General features: G+C 39.6%; 1 protein-coding gene across 1 annotated transcript in view; it reads left to right on the top strand.

The window, feature by feature from the left end:
* The window catches only part of Cntnap2 (contactin associated protein 2), a 2,154,251-nt gene that overhangs the window by 1,870,586 nt on the left and 261,279 nt on the right, over positions 1-22,386 (top strand). Inside the window, exon 17 of the mRNA XM_032907255.1 lies at positions 4,394-4,564. Coding sequence (XP_032763146.1) covers positions 4,394-4,564 — 171 coding nt within the window. The remainder of the gene's footprint in view (positions 1-4,393; positions 4,565-22,386) is intronic.

The following is a 22,386-nucleotide window of genomic DNA, read 5'->3' as shown; positions in this document are numbered from 1 at the left end:
TTACCCTAATTCTATGAGGGTGCTCCCCAACCCACCCACCCACTCCCGCCTCAGCATTCCCTAGCATTCGCTACACTGGGGCATCAAGCCTTCATAGGACCAAGGACCTCCCCTCCAATTGATGCCAGAATAAGGCCTCTTCAGCTCCTTCAATCCTTCCCCTAATTCCTCCATTGAGGTCCCTGCAATGAGTCCAATCATTGGCTTCAAGCATCCACATCTGTATTGGTCAGGATCTGGCAGAGCCTCTCAGAAGACAGCTGTATCAGGCTCCAGTCAGCAAGCACTTTTTGGCATCAGCAATCGTGTCTGGGGTTTGGTGTCTGCATGTGGAATAGATCCCCAGGCAGGGGAGTCTCTGGACGGCCTTTCCTTCAGTCTCTGCTCCACTCTTTGTACCTGTATTTCCTTTAGACAGGAGCAATTCTGGGTTAAAATTTTAGAGGTGATTGGGTGGCCCCATCCCTCAACCGGGGGTTAGGGAATCATTCCTGACTTCTAGATATGGTCTTGACAGGTTCTCCCTCCCCTTTGTGGGGTATTTCAGCTAATGCCATCTCATGGGGTCCTGGGAGGCTTTTGCTTTCCCAGCATCTGGGACCTTCTGGTTGCTACACCCAGTCCTGCATCCCCCATTGCTATACACTTCTGTTCAACTTCCTGACCCTCTGTACATCTACATCTCCTCCCATACCTGATTCTGCTCCCCTTTTCCCCTCTCCCTGCTCTCTTTCTCCCAAATCCCTCCCATCCTCTACTTCCCTTGATTATTTTGTTCCCCCTTCTAAGTAGAACTGCAGCATCCACTCTATGGTCTTCCTTCCTCTTGAGCTTCATGTGGTCCTTGAGTTGTATTATGGGTATTCCAAGCACTTATCAGTGAGTACATACCGTGTGTGTTCTTTTGTGACTGAATTACCTCACTCAGGAAGATATTTTCTAGATCTATTCATTTGCCTACAAATTACCTAAAGCTATTGTTTTTAATATAGGAGTAGTATTCCATTGTGTAAATGTACCACATTTTCCATATTCTTTCTTCTGTTTAGGGACATCTGGGTTGTTTCCAGCTTCTGGCTATTATAAACATGGCTGCTAGGAACATAGTGGAGCAGGTGTTCTTATTACATGTTGGAGCATCTTTGGGTATATGCCCAGGAGTGGTATAGCTGTGTTCTCAGGTAGTACTATGTCGAATTTTCTGAGGAACCTCCAGAGTGATTTCCAGAGTGGTTATACCAGTTTGCAATCCCAGTAACAATGGAGGAGCATTCCTTTTTCTCTATATCCTTGCCAGCATCTGCTGTCACCTGAGTTTTTGATCTTAGCCATTCTGACTGGTGTGAGGTGGAATCTCAGGGTCATTTTGATTTGCATTTCCCTGATGACTAAGGATGTTGAACATTTCTTTCAGTGCTTCTTGGCCATTCCTCAGTTGAGAATTCTCTGTTTAGCTCTGTTCCCCATTTTTAATAGGGTTATTTGGTTCTCTGGAGTCTAACTTCTTGAGTTTTTTGTATATATTAGCCCTCTATTGGAGGTAGCATTAGTAAAGATCTTTTCCCAATCTGTTGGTTGCCATTTTGTCCTATTGACAGTGTCCTTTGCTTTTTAATTTTATGAGGTCCCATTTGTCAGTTCTTGATCTTAGAGCATAAGCCATTGATGTTATGTTCAGGAAACTTTCCCCTGTGCCCATTTATTTAAGCTTTTCCCCTCTTCCTATCTCTTCTATTAGATTCAGTGTATCTGGTTTTATATGAAAATCCTTGATCCATTTAGACTTGAGCTTTGTACAGGGAGATAAAAATGGATCAATTTGCATTCTTCTACATGCTGACCAGCAGTTGAGCCAGCACCATTTGTTGAAAATGTTGTCTTTTTTCCACAAGATGGTTTAGCTCCTTTGTAAAAGATCAAGTGACCATAGGTGTGTGGGTTCATTTCTGGGTTTTCAATTTTATTCTATTGATCCATCTGTCTATCTCTGTACCGATACCATGCAGTGTTTAATAATATTGCTCTATTGTACAGCTTGAGGTCAGGGATGGTGATTTCCCCAGATGTTCTTTTATTGCTGAGAATAGTTTTCGATAACCTGGGTTTTTTTGTTATTCCAAATGAACTTGCAAATAGCTCTTTCTAATTCTATGAATAATTGAGTTGGAATTTTGTTCTTAACAAAACACAAAGTTTGATAAAACATAAGCTTAACTACTGAGGAGACACAAGTTGACCTTTCACTGTATCTGTGTATTTGGCAACTGAACTAAATTTGAAAAATAATTTTTAGAAGCTGAGAATATGGCTCCTTTGTAAAAAGCTTTCTGTCCAAGCATGAGGACCTGAGTTAGATTCCCTAACCCATGTAAACAAACGCCAGATATAGTGGCATGATTTGTTATCCTAGTTCTGGGGAAGCCTGAACAAGTGGATCCCTTAGGCTCACTGGCTGGTTAGCATAGATTACTCATTAATCTTAAACCCAGTGAGAACCCTGTCAAAAAAGTGGGGCCACCAGCAAGGTGACTCAGCAAGTGCCACCCAAGCTGGCAACTTTAATTTAGCTTTCCAGACTTCAGAACCCACCTAAAGGTAAGAGGAATGAGTTGATTCCATGTGTAAACATATGCAAACATTTCCCTGCTTTTATTCTCTAAACAATAGAGTATTATGGCTGACAGCTATCACAGCATTCCTATTGTATGAGGTATTACCAGTAATCTGGAGATTATTTAATGTATATAAAAGGATGTGCATAAATTATTTGCAACTGTTTAAGCACTTTATTTAAGAGACTTCAGTCCTCAGATTTTGATATTCACCAAGGTACTGAAACTAACTAAGGGATAATGTTGTCTTTGTTTTGTTTCCAAGAACATGAACACTTAAGTTCCTTTTCTTGCCCTCCCCAACTAGTGGCACTAAGCCACTTACAGTCTGGTGTTGCTTTGTTGAGAAATAATTGAGATGGCTTACATAAACTCATTAGAATTTTAATGTGTATATCTATAATGCATTTAACTTTAAATATTCCATGCACTTATCTGGATGTCACTATATCTTAGATGCCTACAAAAACAAATAGCATCAGTGAGGTAGGAAGGTAATTTAATATATAAGTAGAACAATACTTCATGTTTAATTTAAAATTATAGCTTAAGTATAGCAGTATAACATAAAGTTACCTTCATTAAAGAATAGTAACTGATTAAATGTCACATATAAACACGGTTTTTATTAGAGAAAAGAAAGAGAAGTTTGTAGATGAGTATGAACTAATGACGTAAGCTCTGCTCACCTATTGTGCTCTTCAAAGACAGGTGCACACCATTTACACAGATTAGAGAATGTTAAAGCTCAAGGCTTTAGAAACTACTTTAAAATACATCTATGGATTTTTATCTTAATCGGCCTTAACCTGGGATAGTCAAATGTGCACAATAGAAAAGAGTCTCCACTAGGGGATCAAGTTGCAAGTCAGGTCATGATCCCATATTAACTTCTTGATCCATTAGTCCTGATGGAATCTGAATTAGCTGGTTTGGAGCTTTCTTTTCTTTTCTTTTTTAAAAAAGATTTACTTTATGTACATGAGTACACTGTAGCTGTCTTCAGACACACCAGAAGAGACCATCCGATCTCATTACAGATGCTTGTGAGCCACTATGTGGTTGCTAGGAATTGAACTCAGGACCTCTGGAAGGGCAGGCACTGCTCTTAACTGCTGAGCTATCTCTCAAGTTTGGAGTTTTATTATGCCCTATAAATTGTTCTTCTTCCTGAAACACTGGCCACTCAGCCAGGCAATGGTTGGGAAGGATGGATCATGCCTTCCCAGGACTTTCATGGTACTGATTGATTAAAAGCACCTGGGTGAGTTCAGAAGGCATCTGATTCCAGGCTCTCATGTCCCGGGATGAAAGAGTACACATGGGATTCACAGTTAGAGTCAGAAGTAGAGACCATTCATTAAAAGAAAAGGTGCCCCAAGAGTGAGATTGGGGTAGTGAACTGAGGGAAAAGCCACATGTGTTGTATGGCCCTTATAAGACATTTATAGCTGTCCCCATTTGTATTTTACAGACTTTCTCTCACACCCTATACATGCTCAGTTCTTTAGATGAAGCCCACGGGAAGAAAGGCTTCCAGTCTTGCTCTGCAAGGTGGCACCCTTCACCAGAAATCTTGAGGTTTCTGACCCCATGCCCCTGCCACATCTTTGCTCCAGGCACAAATTGAAAGCAGCTCCCCTGAGGAGTCTCTGCTCTCTTGGCAATTGTGTAGGGATGCATGGCTACTGCTCATGAAGGTTTATCATACTCAAGAAATAGGTCACATATATAGAATTGTCAAGATACATAGTAACTTGTCTTCTCTCTTCATTCCACAGGAAATTATTGGAATGCTGCCTCCTTCCCAAACCCATCATCCTACCTGCACTTCTCTACCTTCCAAGGGGAAACAAGTGCTGACATTTCTTTCTACTTTAAGACATTAATCCCTCGGGGAGTATTTCTGGAAAATCTGGGGAACACAGACTTCATCAAGCTGGAGCTCAAGTGTGAGTATTCATTTCCTATCAACACATTAGTGGTCACACAGAGATGTCTCAAGACAGTTGACAGGGCAGAAAAGAAAACACTGCTTTGCTAGTGGTGGGAGACCATGCAGTAAGGTTCCTTGTCTGAAGTACTTGCTTTCCAAGGAAATGGGCCAATGAGTAGTCAGAGGTGTGTAAACCCACCTGAATGACAGAGGGTGGAGGGACCTACATGAAGGTGGAGGGAGCAAATAAAAATATCAATGTGACTGAGGCAGCCACGGACCTGCCATTTAATGAAACAATAGTGTTTTGTTTTCTCAAGTTCTGCATCCACACATTCCAAAAAGTGTAGGGTCATAATTTGGTTAGGCAAGGGTACAGAAATGGACCGGCCAACCATGTGGAATTCAACTTTCAGGATTGCTTCTGTGGGAAGAGAGGTAAGGCAAGACCATAGACAAACATTGCTTTACCAAGGTCCATGGATCCTCAGATTTGGGCATTTATAATATCCAGACCTCCAGGTTAAATGATTTACTTATCAGGCTCTTCTGTCTGTTGAGATAAGTCAAAAGCATGCACAAGACTCTGAGCCCAGTCTTCTGCAAGATCTCAGCCCCCTGCTGAGTATGTCAGACTGGCATTCTCCCTGCATTGGTGCCCTTTAGGTTCTCTGCACTACTGTTAGCTTATGCTTCTGTTCCAAGAATAATCCCAAAGCTATTTCCCAGTATATCTAAGGTTTTTCTCTTTTTGTACTTATAAATATGCAATGCACCATTTTAAAAAGATAATCTCAGATAAACATTTTTTATGTTGAAATCCCACTGAGTCCTCATTTTAAATGGTAGATTGTAACATAGAAGAAATAGATGAAGGTATTAGAGAGTCTCAGATTCAAACCCAAATTTAGGATTGAATTATTTAATCACATTGGATCCCAATTTTTGAATTATATAAAATTATGATGTTAATTTTGGGAAACTATTTTGAAAATAGAATGCAGACCTTCGTGGAGAACTTACTTCAGTATATAGTAAGTACTAAAATTATCTTTGCAAGGTTTCCCATTGTAATGTGGGTTTTTTTAGAATGATCAGAACCTTTCTTAGCCCAGTAGTGCTGGATCCAGGATCTTGAAATACTAGGCACTTGGATGTCACAAAAGTCAATCTGACATAATGACTCTAAACCCATTGTCTCACACACAAAAAAGGTTAAAGATGAGGGCTCTTGTAGGATTATATACAATTTTTATACAATACAAATTTTACTAAGAATAATCGAATAACAAGAAATTGGGGGAATATGACAGAAACTCCCAAGAATAGAAGAGACTTCCAAGAGAGAAAAAGAGCATTGAACTCCTTGGACAGGGGACTTTACAGGGACATGACAGATGCTAGATAATGGTTGAAATAATGCCCATTGGTGTTGACTAATTTTCTGGGCTATAATGACTGAGTCAATCAATGCGGGCCCCACATGCTCTATGCCTGTCCCCTGGATCAGCCCTGGCAATGATCATGTGTTGTTCATGTACCGTTGATCTCTGACTCCAAACTTGTTATTTCTTGACCTTGACTGTTACTAGCTGTTAGTCATTTGGCCGACATTACTGTACTACACTTGGACTCTGCAGGCCTCTCAGGCGTCATTAATTATACTATGCTCTCTTTAGCCTTATATTTACATAGTCAGTTATAGCTGTACCATGACAGAGAGTAAACTCTAGCCCAGCCACTAAGGTATAGCTGCAGTCTTTCTTGATTGCCTCTTGTCAAGCTGGTGGTCTGAGATGGTCTCCTAAGCAGAAGCCATCCCTACTTATTGTTGAGTCTGTTACAATCAGCTTCATTAGAAGCAAAACTTTAAAAAAGGATGATAAATATGTCCTTCCAGAGCACTGGGCATGGAAACAACTGGTCTGTCATCGCTGGTCCTCTCCTTCTCCTTCTCTATCTAGCTTAGTTATCTCAAACTCAACTGAAGGTCACCTTTTCATCTCCCACACTTGTCCAGACCTTCCTAAGCAAACCCTTCCCCTTTCTTTAATTCCAGCCTCTGTTCTCACTGCAACAGACATGGGCAACTTACAGTTTTCACCATGGGCAAGATCTGATTAAAAAAAAGAGTGAAAGTAGTCTGGCCCTAGAATTGAAACTAATTAATTTATTGATTAAAATGCCCTCTCCACTGAATTAGGGTTCATAATTATTAAAATGGGATTTTTCATTTCCTTCAGTTAAAATTAATTTAACCAACTATGTTCTTACTTCCACATTAGTTAGAGGGCATATTAGAAATATCCCATGGCCTAAAAATGGGCAGCTCTATATTTGAAAAGTTCTATATGTTTCTATAACGTTCCTTGGATTCTCTACTGTTTAACTTGCTTGTGTTTTGTACAGTAATGTCTTGGAAGCAGGGAATAAACCTAGTTCAGAGATTGCATTGGCTCTCCTCAAGCATCAAAGGATTTCATTTATTTCTTGTTGAGGAAAATCTTCAGAGATTCTTTCAAAGCCTCCAGGTCTTTGGACTGTAAGCTTAGATCGTCACCTACTCCTCTGAGGCTCTTTCCTAGAAGGTCTTTCTGCAATAGCAAAAGTATGGCAGAAGGTGAATTACAGCCTCCAACGTGTCATATACCTGACCTTTCTGTCATATTGTTTATATGGGGTGAAGAAGATAGAATCTTCAAGATGCAGGCTTGAAACAGCCTCTTCTAGAGCCTCCTGTACCTTCTAAAATCCACTAAAAGTGAAAATATTTTTTAAAGACCTTAGATGAGCAGACAGTAGAAAGCATCACTTTGAGCATCTCCATCAGAGTTCCAAGGTGCCTTAGTGTTCTGTATGTGGTAGGTAATTACAGACGGGTGTACATGAGACAAACCTTTTCAAAGCAAGTGAGAAGTGGTGCCCCTGTGAAGCTGTCAACCCTGAAGAGAAATTGAGGCACAAATTAGTTCACAGTGTTCATTTGGAATGACTGTTGCAGCTTGGCAAAAAGGCTGAAATAAGCTATCTTGAATATATAACACTAGTTCCCACCACTTTCATGTAACTGTTAAGGCAAAAAGTAAAAGTACAAGGAAAGGTATTGTTATTTTTGTGTTATCTGTGACCAAAATGCCTGAGTACACTTAAAAAGAGAATGATTTATCTCATCTCAAGATTTCATAGAGTTGAATGCATGGCCAGGTGACCTCACTTGGGCATAACATCACAGCAGAAAGAATCTGTGTCACCTGGAAGCTGCGATTTGAGTTGACCTGAAAGAAGCGAAGAGGCAGGCAGAAAAGGATCAGGGCAAGATAGAGCCCCAAGAGCAACCCCAGTAGTCTAGTTCCTTCCTAGGGTACAATATCTAAATTTTTATGTAACTTCCAACAGTACCATCAAATTATGATCCATCAAGAGATTAATGGATCATTAGTTCAGAGCCCCCAAGATCTGATTTAAGTTTTTTATTAATCATTGTATTTGTTTACCTTTCAAATGTTAACCCCCTTTCCAGTCTCCTATCCACAAACCCCCCTATACCCCTCTCCTCTGCCTCTAAGAGGGTACTTCCCTACCCTCCCACTTACTCCCACCTCACCCCTCTAGCATCCCCCTGTCTGGGGTATCAAGCCTCCAAGTGCCTCCCCTCCCACAGATGCCAGTTAAAGAAGTCATCTACTATATTTGTAGCGGGTGCTATGGGCTGACCCATATATACTCTTTGGTTGGGGGTTTAGTCTCTGGGAACTCTGTTGCTATTCCTTTGGGGATACAATCTCCTTCAGCTCTTTCAGCCCTTCCCCTAACTCTTCCACTAGGATCTCCAGGTTCTGTCTAATGGTTCACTGTATCTGCCTCCGTCTTAGTCATGTGCTCGCAGAGGACAGCCATACCAGGTTCCTGTCTGCAAATATATCTTGGCATCAGCAATAGTGTCAGGGTTTGGTGTCAGCAGAATGGAATGGATCGAGTGATGCGGCAGTCTCTGGATGGCCTTTCCTTCTACCTCTGCTCCATTTTCGTCCCTGCATTTCCTTTAGACAGGGACGGTTCTGGGTCAAAAACTTTGAAGATGAGTGGATGGCCCCAGCCCTCCACTGAGGGCCATGTCTGTCTGCTGGAGGTGGTCTCCTCAGGTTCCATCTCCCTGCTCTTAGGTATTTTGACTAAAGTCATCCCTATTGGGTCCTGGGAGCTTCTCACATCCCTGGTGTCTGGGACTTTCTAGTGGTTCTGTTCGTTCCCTTGGCTCCCTGGACTTCTCTTCTGTCTCTTCCCATACCTGCTCCTGTGACCCCCTATTTTTTCCTCCTTCCTTCTCACACCCAGGTCGCTCCCTTCCTCTGCCTCCTGTGATTATTGTGTTCCTCCTTCTAAGAGGTGTGAAGCACCCACACTTTGGCCTACCTTCTTTTTAAGCTTCATATGGTCTGTGAGTTTTATCGTGGATATTCTGAGCTTTGGGGCTAATAGCCACTTATCAATGAATACATACCTTTTGAGTGGATTACCTCACTCAGGATGATATTTTCTAGTTCCATCCATCTACTTACAAAGTTCGTGAACTCATCATTTTTTTAATTTTTTATTGGTTATTTTGTTTATTTACATTTCAAATGTTATTACCCCTTCCTTAATAGCTGAGCAGTGTTCCAGTGTGTAAATGGACCACATTTTCTGTATCCATTCTTCCATTGAGGAATATCTGGGTTGTTTCCAACTTCTGGCAGCATTTTGTTGCATACAGGAAACACACATCAGTGACAAAGACAGATACTATACATCAAAAATTCTAAGCAAATGGTCCCAAGAAACAAGCTGGAGTTGCCATTCTAATACCCAATAAAATAAAATTTCAACCAAAAGTTATAAAAAGAAATGAGGAAGAACACATCATACTCATCAAAGGAAAAACCACCAAGATGAACTCTCAGTTCTGAACATCTATTCCCCAAATGGCAAAGGCACTTATATCTGTAAAAGAAATGTTAATAAAGCTCAAAACACATATTGATCCTCACACAATAATAGAGGGAGACTTCAACACCCCACTCTCACTAATTGACAGATCATGGAAAGCGAAACTCAACAGAGACACAGTGAAACTAGCAGAACTTATGAACCAAATGGATTTAACAGATATCTACAGAACATTTAACCCTAAAATGAAAGAATATACCTTCTTCTCATTACCTCATGGTACCACCTCCAAAACTAATCATACAGTCAGACAAAAAACAAGCCTCAACAGATACAAAAAGATTAAAATAATCCCACATATTCTATCAGATCACCGTGGACTAAGGCTGGTCTTCAATAACAACAAAAACAACAGAAAGCCCACATACTCACAGAAAATTAACAACTCTCTACTCAATAGATTGGTCAGGGAAGAATTAAAGAAAGAAATAGATGACTTTCTAGAATTTAACAAAAATGAAGGCACAGTATACCCAAACTTATGGGACACAGTGAAAGCAGTGCTAAGAGAAAATTCATAGCACTGAGTGTCTTCATAAAGAAACTGGAGAGATCCTACACTAGCAGCTTAACAGCACATCTGAAAGCTCTAGAACAAAAAGAAGCAAGCATACCCGAGAGGAGTAGACGGCATGAAATAATCACACTCAGAGCTGAACTCAATCAATTAGAAACAAAGAGGACTATATAAAGAGAAAAAAAAAAAAACAGAAGCTGGTTCTTCGAGAAAATCAACAAGATAGATAAACCCTTAGCCAGACTAACGAGAGGACACAGAGAGTGTGTCCAAATTAACAAAATCAGAAATGAAAAGGGAGACATAACTACAGATTCAGAGGAAATTCAAAATATCATCAGATCTTACTATAAAAGCCTATACTCAACAAAACTGGAAAATCTAGATGAAATGGGTGATTTTTCTAGACTGACACCCAGTACCAAAGTTAATCAGGACAAAATAAACTATCTAAACAGTCCCATCACCCTTAAGGAAATAGATGCAGTCATTAAAAGTCTCCCAATCAAAATAACCCATGGCCAGATGGGTTTAGTGCAGAATTCTATCAGACTTTCTAAGAAGACCTCATACCAATACTTCTCAAACTGTCCTACAAAATAGAAACAGAAAGGAATACTGCATAATTTATTTTATGAAGGCACAGTTATGCTGATATCTAAGCCACACAGAGACCCAACAAAGAGTTCTCTAGACCAATTTGGCTTATGAATATTGACACAGAAATACTCAATTAAATTCTCAAAAACCAAATCCAAGAACATATCAAAATGATAATTTACCACGATCAAGTAGACTTCATCCCAGACATGCAGGGGTGGTTCAATATATGGAAATCCATCAAAGTAATCACTACATAAACAAACTCAAAGAAAAAAATCACATGATCATCTCACTAGATGCTGAAAAAGCCTTTGACAAAATACAACACCCCTTCATGTTAAAGGTCTTAGAAAGATCAGAAGTTCAAGGCACATACCTAAACATAGTAAAAGCAACATACAGAAAACTAATTGTTCTTAAAACCATAACAGGCATACATAGGTGCATTCCACTTAACCCAGCCAAACTACTAATGAAGATTAAAAACCAAGTAGTAGCATATCAGTTGTTTGTCAAGAATATAAGTTTAAAAAACAAGGTAGAAAGACATCTCCCAAGGAAAGAATTGAGTGTCTTAAACAATATATTTCAGTTTTCTTGGAGCGGGTGGTTACAGAGTTGACAATTCTGGTGAGTAGCTGTAAGAAAACAATAGGTCTCAGCAGATAAGCAACAGAATGTAGAGGTTTGGGGCTTAGCTGAGTTTGAATATGTGCTGAGAAAGGGACACGTATCCCTGTGGTCGAACTGAGGGAAGCTATCTGTTATAACCTCTTAGCCTAGTATTTTACATTATGCTTCCATCTGTTTATTCACTCAATCTTACTTTTGACACTCGCTAGCACTTCAGTGATCACAATTATTCACTTCAACTTCTCTTTGTTGGATTTCTGGGTGGTAAGTAAAGAAGCCTTCAGAAGAGCCTTCTGATTGCTGACCACCAGAAAGCTCAGAAAAGGTGTTTTTCTCCAGGCAAACTTTGCTTATACTCTCTCTCCTTCCCATTTCATTTGTTAGGCTTTCTGATGGGAATTTAAATGTTGTTTCTCTGTGTGTGTCTCAGAGGGATTCCGTCACAGTGTATGCCTACATGTTGCTTTCCAGAATAGCAGTCCCGTTAATTAACTACATTGTGCCCTTCTGTCAAGAGTAGAGGATTCTTGATTTGGAGAACAGTGAGCTTGTGTACCACAAGTTAATGAGATGTCATCAGCATCCTTTGCACAAGTAGAAAAACACAAGATAAAATCAGAGCAATCTTACTCATTAGCATACGTTAAGGTAAAATTTTAACTCCCCTTCTCACTTACTATTTCATGTTTATTCATTCATTCAGTGAGTTTTTCCTAAATGTTTACTAGGCTTCTGGTACTGTGATCAAGGCTGAGGGAACATGCTCAAAACAACTTTCTTCCTGTAACAGATGTGGCCATTTGGAAAGCAGGCAAGTAAATGGGTGATTGTACATTAACAGGCCAACTCAGCTTTCTTAGGTCATTTTGTCTGAGACCTTTGTACAAATCTCACACACACACACACACACACACACACACACACACACACACACACACACACAAACACACACACGTCATGGCAGCCCTCTTAAGTGAACATATTATTCACACATGCACTTTACAAAATGAGGAAACTGAGGCATAGTTCGAGGGTGGTCACATAGCTAGGAAGTACAGAGCTAGGGCTTGGCCTCAACTCTTTGCCCCTGAATTATTCCTGTGGCCATGACAGTGCTTCACTTCTCTCAACAGACAGCGACTGCCTTCCAGTGCTCATGGAGAATATTAAAGCAGAGTAGAGTGACAGGTTCTTCCCAGGGAATGTAATGCTTTAATTAAATTTTGATGGATGAGCAGGAGTCGATAAGGTAAAGATGAGGGGAAAGCAGGAATCTGGAGAGGAAGGGCAAATCAGGATAACACCAAAGGAAAGAAAATATTGAGTACTGAACCATAAGACTCAGAAGGGAGTGGGGCTGGGAGGGAGGGCAAGGTAGTGTATTAGGGATGGGGAGCATAAGAGCTAGAAGGTAAGCAAGTTTAGTGGCCAGTACTCTCTTTTCTGTGGCACAATTTGACTTGACTTGAAAATAAAAGTTACAGTAAGTTGGGGTGTAACAAAAGTAGACTGGTATTCATCAGAACACTTAGTAGAAACGAGATCTATTAGTCCATGTTTTATAAGGAAATGCCTGAGGAAGGCATTTTAGTGCATTACTAGCTCATATTTTGATGGAGAAAGTCTATTGGGCATGGTTCAGGATCTTGCAAAGGACCTTCTTGGCTGTGTAGCTGATGTTAGATAGAATGGTGGCTACACTTGAGAGAGAGCAAATGATGATCTATTCCAACAGTAAGTCAGAGAGAGGCTCATGGCCAGGCTCAGCCTCCTATTCCGTTTTATGAAAATTCATTCCAGAGGCCCAGCATCCCCTTCTACTGGCAATGCTCTCGGTGACCTAAGGACCACCCATTGAGACTTCCTCTTTAAGGTCTCATTCCATCTCCCACAACAACTAGAAACTAAGCCCCCAGCACACATGCTTTCAGAAGGTAAAACCAAATTATAGCATAGACAAGGAGTGATGGCCTACATTAAGATCACAGAAGGATGATGTAGAGAAAAGAGAATTTTTCACACTTGATATAGATACGAATATGTAAAACAAAGATATAAAGGATGCAAGACATACAAAAATGAAAAGTCATCCCAGTTCAGGGATGGAAAATAGCTGGCATAAGACAAGACAAAGACAACCATTTCCAGAGACTTAATGAAGTTTTGAGATAAATAAAAATGTAATGGAGTACATTACTGCTGAGAAGTCACAAACATGAAGTGATCGTTAGGCTTAACAATGACACATCAGTATTCCAGAAGTAACAAAATGTTGGAGAAATGGTCCAGCATGAGTCACTTTCCTAGCATGTGCAAGATCATAAATTAAATTCCCAGAATTGCAATAATCAAATGTATTAAGCCATCAATGAAGTGAGCAAAAATGGTCTTGGAGCTCAAAGGAGAATTATTTTATTTATTATCCTTTTGTTTAAAGATGGAAGAGACATATATATATATGGAAAATCTTGACACAAAGGAGAGTTCAACCCAAGAGAAAGGTGAAAGGAATGAGATCTTTTGAGGAGATCCACATGGGTGACTATGAGCATCCTGACACCAGAAAGCATGGGGAAAATGGTTAAATGAAGAGAGTAAACATAAGCCAGCAACCAGGCACTGTCCATGCAAACCGGACCTTCCATTCCGGTTGCTCTTGTTAGTAAAGAAGATGGTACCTTAAGAAAAAATTACTAGAGCAAATTCCAGAAACCCCAGATTATAGAACCTTGTCTATCACTATCAACCACAGACATGCATTAACCTTTTTAGCACTTTCCTTAAGGAAACAGTCTGACTCCTCTAACTGCTTTTCCCCTCTTCTGACCATGGCAATAATCATTAACTATTCTAACTATTCTCCCAGTATCATGTCATCACTTAACTCGGTACCTGTTACATGCAGGTTCTGGAGAAGATACAGAGACCCTAGGATAAGTAAAGAGGACCAGATAGATACATTTTCTAGGGAAGGAGACAAGCTTACTCATGACAACATGGATACTAAATTTGTTAGAAGCTTTCTAAGCAGCAGGACTGTTCTAAAGTTTTATGATACAATTCTTTGAGATTTCATTTTAAACAATTATTCATAATCTACAGATAAGGAAAGAGAGCACACAGATATAATTCAGATTTCAGATATAATAATTTGGATTATGTAAATACAATAAGTTAATGATAACAATGGGCATGAGTTATTGAAGCATTCAAGACAGAGGATATTGCAACACTGAAGGAAGACTCTGGGGCTGTAGAAAGGGTGAAGAGAAAGGTAGAGTAGTCCATCCACTTCCTGGCCCAGGATACGGACCTGGGGCTAGCAAGGCAATGCTGAGTGCTGTGCATTAGGATCCTGTCAGGGTGAGCTAACTACAGTGAGCTGAGGGAAGTGTTAGTTAAAAACAAAGGGGTTTTTTAAGGCAAAAGAAGATATTTTTAAAATTTTCAGAGGAAATTTATGAAAGAGACAAGATTTTTGAAGGGAATGATTATTGAACAGGAAACATCATGTGAGCAGCAATCAGCAGCTATGGTAAAACTTCAAGCTTCCATGTTGGACAAGTTTGAGCTTTTTCAGATACCAGGATGAGTCAGAGTCTGCCTTTAGCAGACAGATTTACTCAAAAAAGTGGGGAGGCAGCAGTCTAATAGCCTCCTAATCTCAGGAAGGGGTATTAAAGAAAAGTACTCATTTCCAGCATGCAGCCTTCTCCTGCACACACGCTCTAGGAAGCCACAGAAGAAATTACTCTGCAATATGTAGAATGTGATGAATCAGAAACAGTAAATTAATGGCAATTTATCTACCAGTACTTCAGAATTGGAGCAATTTTTTGATGGTAAAAAGAACTTCATGCATGCAGAAGTGAGGAAATGTGGAATTCCACTTAATCAGGTTATTCAGTATGCTTCATAAGATAGTATGAGGGGGTTGTTTTGGTTTGGTTTGTTTTTTAATAAAAAAGCAGGTGTTTACACCTGGATTATTCCTTTTAACTACTCACTCTAGCCCAGGCTATGGGCATGAATTTCGGATGATTGTGAGCATTTCTATTCCTTTATTTAAAGATTTAAACATTTACTGACAACACTTGAAGATATTTTAATATTCTCTAATTCTCATTTTAAGCTTTTTAGTTTAGATTATGAATAAAAGTCTTAGCCTAAATTAAAGATAAGATGTATGTTTTATTAAAGATATTTGCACATCAATATTAGGAGATGTATATAGGAATAATCAGTAGATGTAGATGGATTGTATTTTTCTAGACTTCATTATTTTTAGAAGATAAGGAAGCTCTTTGCATGTATGTTATAGACATGCTGGGACAACAAAGATAAATTTCAAAACAAATTGAACACTACATATGAAAGTTTTACTGTTACCTTGAGTTCTGCTTATGCCTGCTAGTCTGGAGTCTTCCAGATAAAGCTTGGGGTTCATTCTAAGTTGTTCAGATAGAATTCCCTCTCTGCAGAATCTGTGGTCTTGACTTCTTCCCCATACTTACGTGGCAACTTCAGAAGACATCCCAGGTCTTTGCCAGCCTCACATGGCCACCCAACACCCGCTCTTCTCCATCATGAGATAGTGAGTTTGTTCTGCTTGTTTTCATTCAGCAGCAGAGGATTCTTCCTTTGAAAATCAATCACCTTCTTGGTAACAATTTCTTTGCCTCTGACTCAGATCCTGGATTCTTTGAGTATCCAAGGGCAGGTCTTTCTAGTCATACCCAAAGTGATAGCTTGTCCTTCTTTGGGGTCCTAATTTCTGTTCTAGAAGGTAAGATCCAGGAAACAGACTCTCTGAGACCTTACTGCATGATGTCTTAGAACATCCCTAGTAAGTCTATGGTTACTTACTTGGTGAAATTAAAATTATTTTAGAACAGTAAACATAAATGTAAACAAATAGACTTTTCTCAGCTATTTTATTACACACATATTACCATATATATAATGATATGTGTGTGTTTTCATCCATGTAGTATTCAAGAATAATCCAAAATAATCAGCAGAGATCAAAGCCAAGAAAGGGACCATCTCCAAGTATTCAATGATATTCTTTATCTTTATCCAAGAAATTAACACATATGGAAACATGTACCCAGCTCAACCCTGACATTTCATATTTTGTTGAACTAAAAGAGGGCTCTGGTGTGTCAACTTTCTACCTCCAACCCTCAGTGGAATTATGATTAAGTGAGACCTTTGCTGTTTGTACAGTGACTCCCAGGTTTCTTACAAATGCACAGAGAAAGGATTTTTCCAAAACTAGTGATGTATTTATAGAAATCCCAATGACTAACATTGATGCCTGGTTACAAACGATATTAACAGCATCCCAGCCCACGCCCCACAGAATGGTTCATGAAGGACTTGAGCTTAGACATCAAAGCAAAAGTTCATAGTCTCCACCCAAAGCCTTCTCCTGTGCTTATCACTCATTAACACCATCTGTGTTTTCTTCATTACCCAGATTTGAAAAACAAAGTCATCATTGGGTTTTACTAACTTCCCAAACTTTACATTTCTTTATCTGTCTCCTATGATGGCTTTGTCCCTTGACATCCCTGGACTCTTGACTCAAGATGTCTCATGATGTCTTCCTCCATCTAGTACCTTCCTCTTGACATCCACTTTCCCCAGTGCAGCCCAGTTTCTATAAGTCCGATCATCATACTCCTGTTCTTATAATGGTTTCTCATGCCTTGTGAGATCATGTTCAAACCAGCAAACTTGATGACAAAAGCTTTAATTTCAATCTCAGCCTTCTATGCACAGCATTCATGCTCCTTACCCATCTGCACTGAATTATTTCACCCACATGATTTGCCCACCTCTCACTACTGGCATTCGCTGGTAACTTCCTGAGACTTACTGTGGGTTTGCCTATTCTAGAATTCTCTCTTCTTCCCTGATTAGGCAATCCTTCCTAACCACATAAAAAAATCCATTTTCATTGCATCATTATTTAAAAGACAAAATAGAAATAAATAAGAGAATCTTTGTTTTCCAAAAAATGTAAAATTCTGTAAGACACTTTGGTGCATTGTCTGAAAGATAGCAGGCACCTTTGTTAGTAACTGTCTTCCAATAGTGTCTGTCTAAATCGAGTATAAGTTGTCTGTCATTACTGTAGAGAAATAGATGCTTTCTTCTATCTCATTGGCTCCGATTTTAATGTTTTCTCCATTATTTAGTGCATGTGGTAGTTCCTTTGAAACAAGATGACACATTAGAGTGTGTTCACGCATGCTCGTGCGCCCACGCATACACACACACACACACACACACACACACAACGTAACTAGCATCACCTTGCCTATGACCGACCAGTTAGAAGACCAAGGGTTTATTAAGGGATAAAACAAGCATGAATTCACGCATTCTGAGGCAGAGATAGGAAAAACATTGAAACATTGTGTCATTATTGCTCAGTAATAAGTGTGCAGATTAGTGAGAAAGTGGGACTGGACATGAGAATTTTAAGCTGTAATCAGGTCAGACACATTCTATCTGCCATTCTAAGAATCAATAGTGTCTCCAAAGGCGCAATATTTTCATAAAAACAAGACCTTCAAGAGAAGGGTTAGTGCTATAATCAGCCGGTGTGTGTCAGTAATGCTGGGGAGCTGGTGCAGTCAAGGATGACGCTCGGGACCAATTAATTCAAAGCTGGTTTTAAAATAAAACAGAAGAAGATACAATAAATCAGGAGCTGGGATTCATTTAAATACAGTGAGTGACTGGCATAGATTACTTAAAACAATTCAAAACCAAGAAATATCTCAAAAGGCCAGAGAGATCTAAGGATAAGTACAACAGTGTGAAGCTTTTCTCAAGCCATGAGAAAAACATTGTGTCATTAAAACCATGGAAGGAAACATTAGCCCACTGAGGTCAACCAGAAAGATTACAAATGGCAGAGTTGGAGAATTTATCTATTTTAAAGATACTTACTAATATTAAAGGGTAGCTTTTAATAACAGTCCCAAGAGGAGAGAAAAAATAAATCTTACCTGGAATCTCAGATGAAAGCAGGGGCCTCTCACAGGCTAGTAAGTGCTCTAGCAAATTACAGCAAAAGCCCTCTCTATTTTTTGAGACAATCTCACACAGTTAACCGAGGAAGACCTTGAACATCTAACTCTCTTTGTCTTGGCCTCCAAAGTGGCTGGGAAGATAAGATTGTACACCCAGTTTCAGCTTTCTTCATAACCTCATGTTAGACTAAGGTCATGACTGAAACACATTCCTTAATATTTCAAGAAAAGGACATTCATTTCTAACTCAGTCATATTCATTTTATCATTTTTCTCTTCATTTTCTAGTCTAGTACTTTCTAATTCATGAGAATGAATTCTATAAGTTTCTAGAAGAGTTGGGTGTTCAGGACACGGGATTATTTTTCGACACACACAACACTGTGTACAGCATTCAAATTCCATGATCAATCATGGAGATCAGCTTCCAAACTGCAGGGGTTAAATGGAGGTAGGTCTGAAGGCCGGGTGTCCTAGATCAGCAATGCTGAAGAGCAAATCAACGTTTCTGAATTTTAAACTTGGACCCAACACACTTGTCAATATGAGGAATTTTCATTTGCCTTTATGATATTCAGAACACAGTCCTATAAAGCTCCGATGAGTTCAGGATCATGCCCCTGTCTCAAAGGCTGTCATTTTGCTCCCAGCCACTCCTCTTTGCTCTCTGATGTCTAACAAATCTCACTCATCTAAATTACAACCTCGATTTTTAAAGAAATTGTATTTTCATTCAAAGCTTGATATTAGAAATAAAGTATCACTATATGAATTTCATACTATCAAAATTCTGGTTGTTTGAGGAGTGTAATCTAATATTGTAGGGAGGTATCATCTTTTAAAATTGGGGTTGGGGATTTAGCTCAGTGGTAGAGCGCTTGCCTAGCGAGCGCAAGGCCCTGGGTTCGGTCCCCAGCTCCAGAAAAAAAAAAAAAAAAAAAATGGAGAAATTTTGAGAAAGCCATAAAAGAACTAGAAATAAGAAATATTCTTTTTTTTTTTATTAACTTGAGTATTTCTTATATACATTTCGAAAGTGTTATTCCCTTTCCGGTTTCGGGCAAACATCCCCCCCCCTCCCTTCCTTATGGGTGTTCCCCTCCCAACCCTCCCCCATTGCTGCCCTCTCCCCAACAGTCTAGTTCACTAGGGGTTCAGTCTTAGCAGGACCCAGGGCTTCCCCTTCCACTGGTGCTCTTACTAGGATATTCATTGCAACCTACGAGGTCAGAGTCCAGGGTCAGTCCATGTATAGTCTTTGGGTAGTGGCTTAGTCCCTGGAAGCTCTGGTTGGTTGGCATTGCTGTACATATGGGGTCTCGAGCTCCTTCAAGCTCTTCCAGTTCTTTCTCTGATTCCTTCAACAGGGGTCCTGTTCTCAGTTCAGTGGTTTCCTGCTGGCTTACGCCTCTGTATTTGCTGTATTCTGGCTGTGTCTCTCAGGGCGATCTGCATTCACATTTTGATCATCCGTCTTGAGTTTCATTTGTTCTAGGCATCTAGGGTAATTCAAGCATTTGGGCTAATAGCCACTTATCAATGAGTACATACCATGTATGTCTTTCTGTGATTGGTTAGCTCCTCAGGATGATAGTTTCAGTTCCAACCATTTGCCTACTGAATTTCACAAAGTCATTGTTTTTGATAGCTGAGAACTATTCCATTGTGTAGATGTACCACATTTTTCTGTATCCATTCCTCTGTTGAAGGGCATCTGGGTTCTTTCCAGGTTCTGGCTATTATAAATAAGGCTGCGATGAACATAGTGGAGCACGTGTCTTTTTTATATGTTGGGGCATCTTTTGGGTATATGCCCAGGAGAGGTATAGCTGGATCCTCAGGCAGTTCAATGTCCAATTTTCTGAGGAACCTCCAGACTGATTTCCAGAATGGTTGTAGCAGTCTGCAACCCCACCAACAATGGAGGAGTGTTCCCCTTTCTCCACATCCTCGCCAGCATTTGCTGTCACCTGAGTTTTTGATCTTAGCCATTCTCACTGGTGTGAGGTGAAATCTCAGGGTTGTTTTGATTTGCATTTTCCTTATGACTAACGATGTTGAACATTTCTTTAGGTGTTTCTCAGCCATTCGGCATTCCTCAGCTGTGAATTCTCTGTTTAGCTCTGAACCCCATTTTTTAATAGGGTTATTTGTCTCCCTGCTGTCTAACTTCTTCAGTTCTTTGTATATTTTGGATATAAGCCCTCTATCTGTTGTAGGATTGGTAAAGATCTTTTCCCAATCTGTTGGTTGCCGTTTTGTCCTAACCACAGTGTCCTTTGCCTTACAGAAGCTTTGCAGTTTTATGAGATCCCATTTGTCGATTCTTGATCTTAGAGCATAAGCCATGGGTGTTTTGTTCAGTAAATTTTTTCCAGTGCCCATGTGTTCCAAATGCTTCCCTAGTTTTTCTTCTATTAGTTTGAGTGTATCTGGTTTGATGTGGAGGTCCTTGATCCACTTGGACTTAAGCTTTGTACAGGGTGATAAGCATGGATCGATCTGCATTCTTCTACATGTTGACCTCCAGTTGAACCAGCACCATTTGCTGAAAATACTATCTTTTTTCCATTGGATGGTTTTGGCTCCTTTGTCAAAAATCAAGTGCCCATAGGTGTGTGGGTTCATTTCTGGGTCTTCAATTCTGTTCCATTGGTCTATCTGTCTGTCTCTGTACCAATACCATGCAGTTTTTATCACTATTGCTCTGTAATACTGCTTGAGATCTGGGATAGTGATTACCCCTGAAGTCCTTTTATTGTTGAGGATAGTTTTAGCTATCCTGGGTTTTTTGTTATTCCAGACGAATTTGCAAATTGTTCTGTCTAACTCTTTGAAGAATTGGATTGGTATTTTGATGGGGATTGCATTGAATCTGTAGATCGCTTTTGGTAGAATGGCCATTTTTACTATATTAATCCTGCCAATCCATGAGCATGGGAGATCTTTCCATCTTCTGAGATCTTCTTCAATTTCTTTCTTCAGAGTCTTGAAGTTCTTATCATACAGATCTTTTACTTGCTTGGTTAAAGTCACACCGAGGTACTTTATATTATTTGGATCTATTATGAAGGTGTCATTTCCTAATTTCTTTTCGGCCTGTTTCTCTTTTGTGTAGAGGAAGGCTACTGATTTATTTGAGTTAATTTTACCCAGCCACTTTTGCTGAAGTTGTTTATCAGCTTTAGTAGTTCTCTGGTGGAACTTTTGGGATCACTTAAATATACTATCATATCATCTGCAAATAGTGATATTTTGACTTCTTCTTTTCGATCTGTATCCCTTGACCTCCTTTTGTTGTCTGATTGCTCTGGCTAGAACTTCAAGAACTATATTGAATAAGTAGGGAGAGAGTGGGCAGCCTTGTCTAGTCCCTGATTTTAGTGGGATTGCTTCAAGTTTCTCTCCATTTAGTTTAATGTTAGCAACTGGTTTGCTGTATATGGCTTTTACTATGTTTAGGTATGGGCCTTGAATTCCTATTCTTTCCAGGACTTTTATCATGAAGGGGTGTTGAATTTTGTCAAATGCTTTCTCAGCATCTAATGAAATGATCATGTGGTTTTGTTCTTTCAGTTTGTTTATATAATGGATCACGTTGATGGTTTTCATTATATTAAACCATCCCTGCATGCCTGGGATGAAGCCTACTTGATCATGGTGAATGATTGTTTTGATGTGCTCTTGGATTCGGTTTGCCAGAATTTTATTGAGTATTTTTGCATCGATATTCATAAGGGAAATTGGTCTGAAGTTCTCTTTCTTTGTTGGGTCTTTGTGTGGTTTAGGTATAAGAGTAATTGTGGCTTCATAGAAGGAATTCGGTAGTGCTCCATCTGTTTCAATTTTGTGGAATAGTTTGGATAATATTGGTACGAGGTCTTCTATGAAGGTCTGATAGAATTCTGCACTAAACCCGTCTGGACCTGGGCTCTTTTTGGTTGGGAGACCTTTAATGACTTCTTCTATTTCCTTAGGAGTTATGGGGTTGTTTAACTGGTTTATCTGTTTCTGATTTAACTTCGGTACCTGGTATNTGTCTANGNNNNT

This window comes from Rattus rattus, chromosome 6 (genome assembly GCF_011064425.1).
Source record: "Rattus rattus isolate New Zealand chromosome 6, Rrattus_CSIRO_v1, whole genome shotgun sequence".
NCBI classification, from domain to species: domain Eukaryota; kingdom Metazoa; phylum Chordata; class Mammalia; order Rodentia; family Muridae; genus Rattus; species Rattus rattus.
This window is presented reverse-complemented; position numbering and strand designations above follow the sequence as displayed.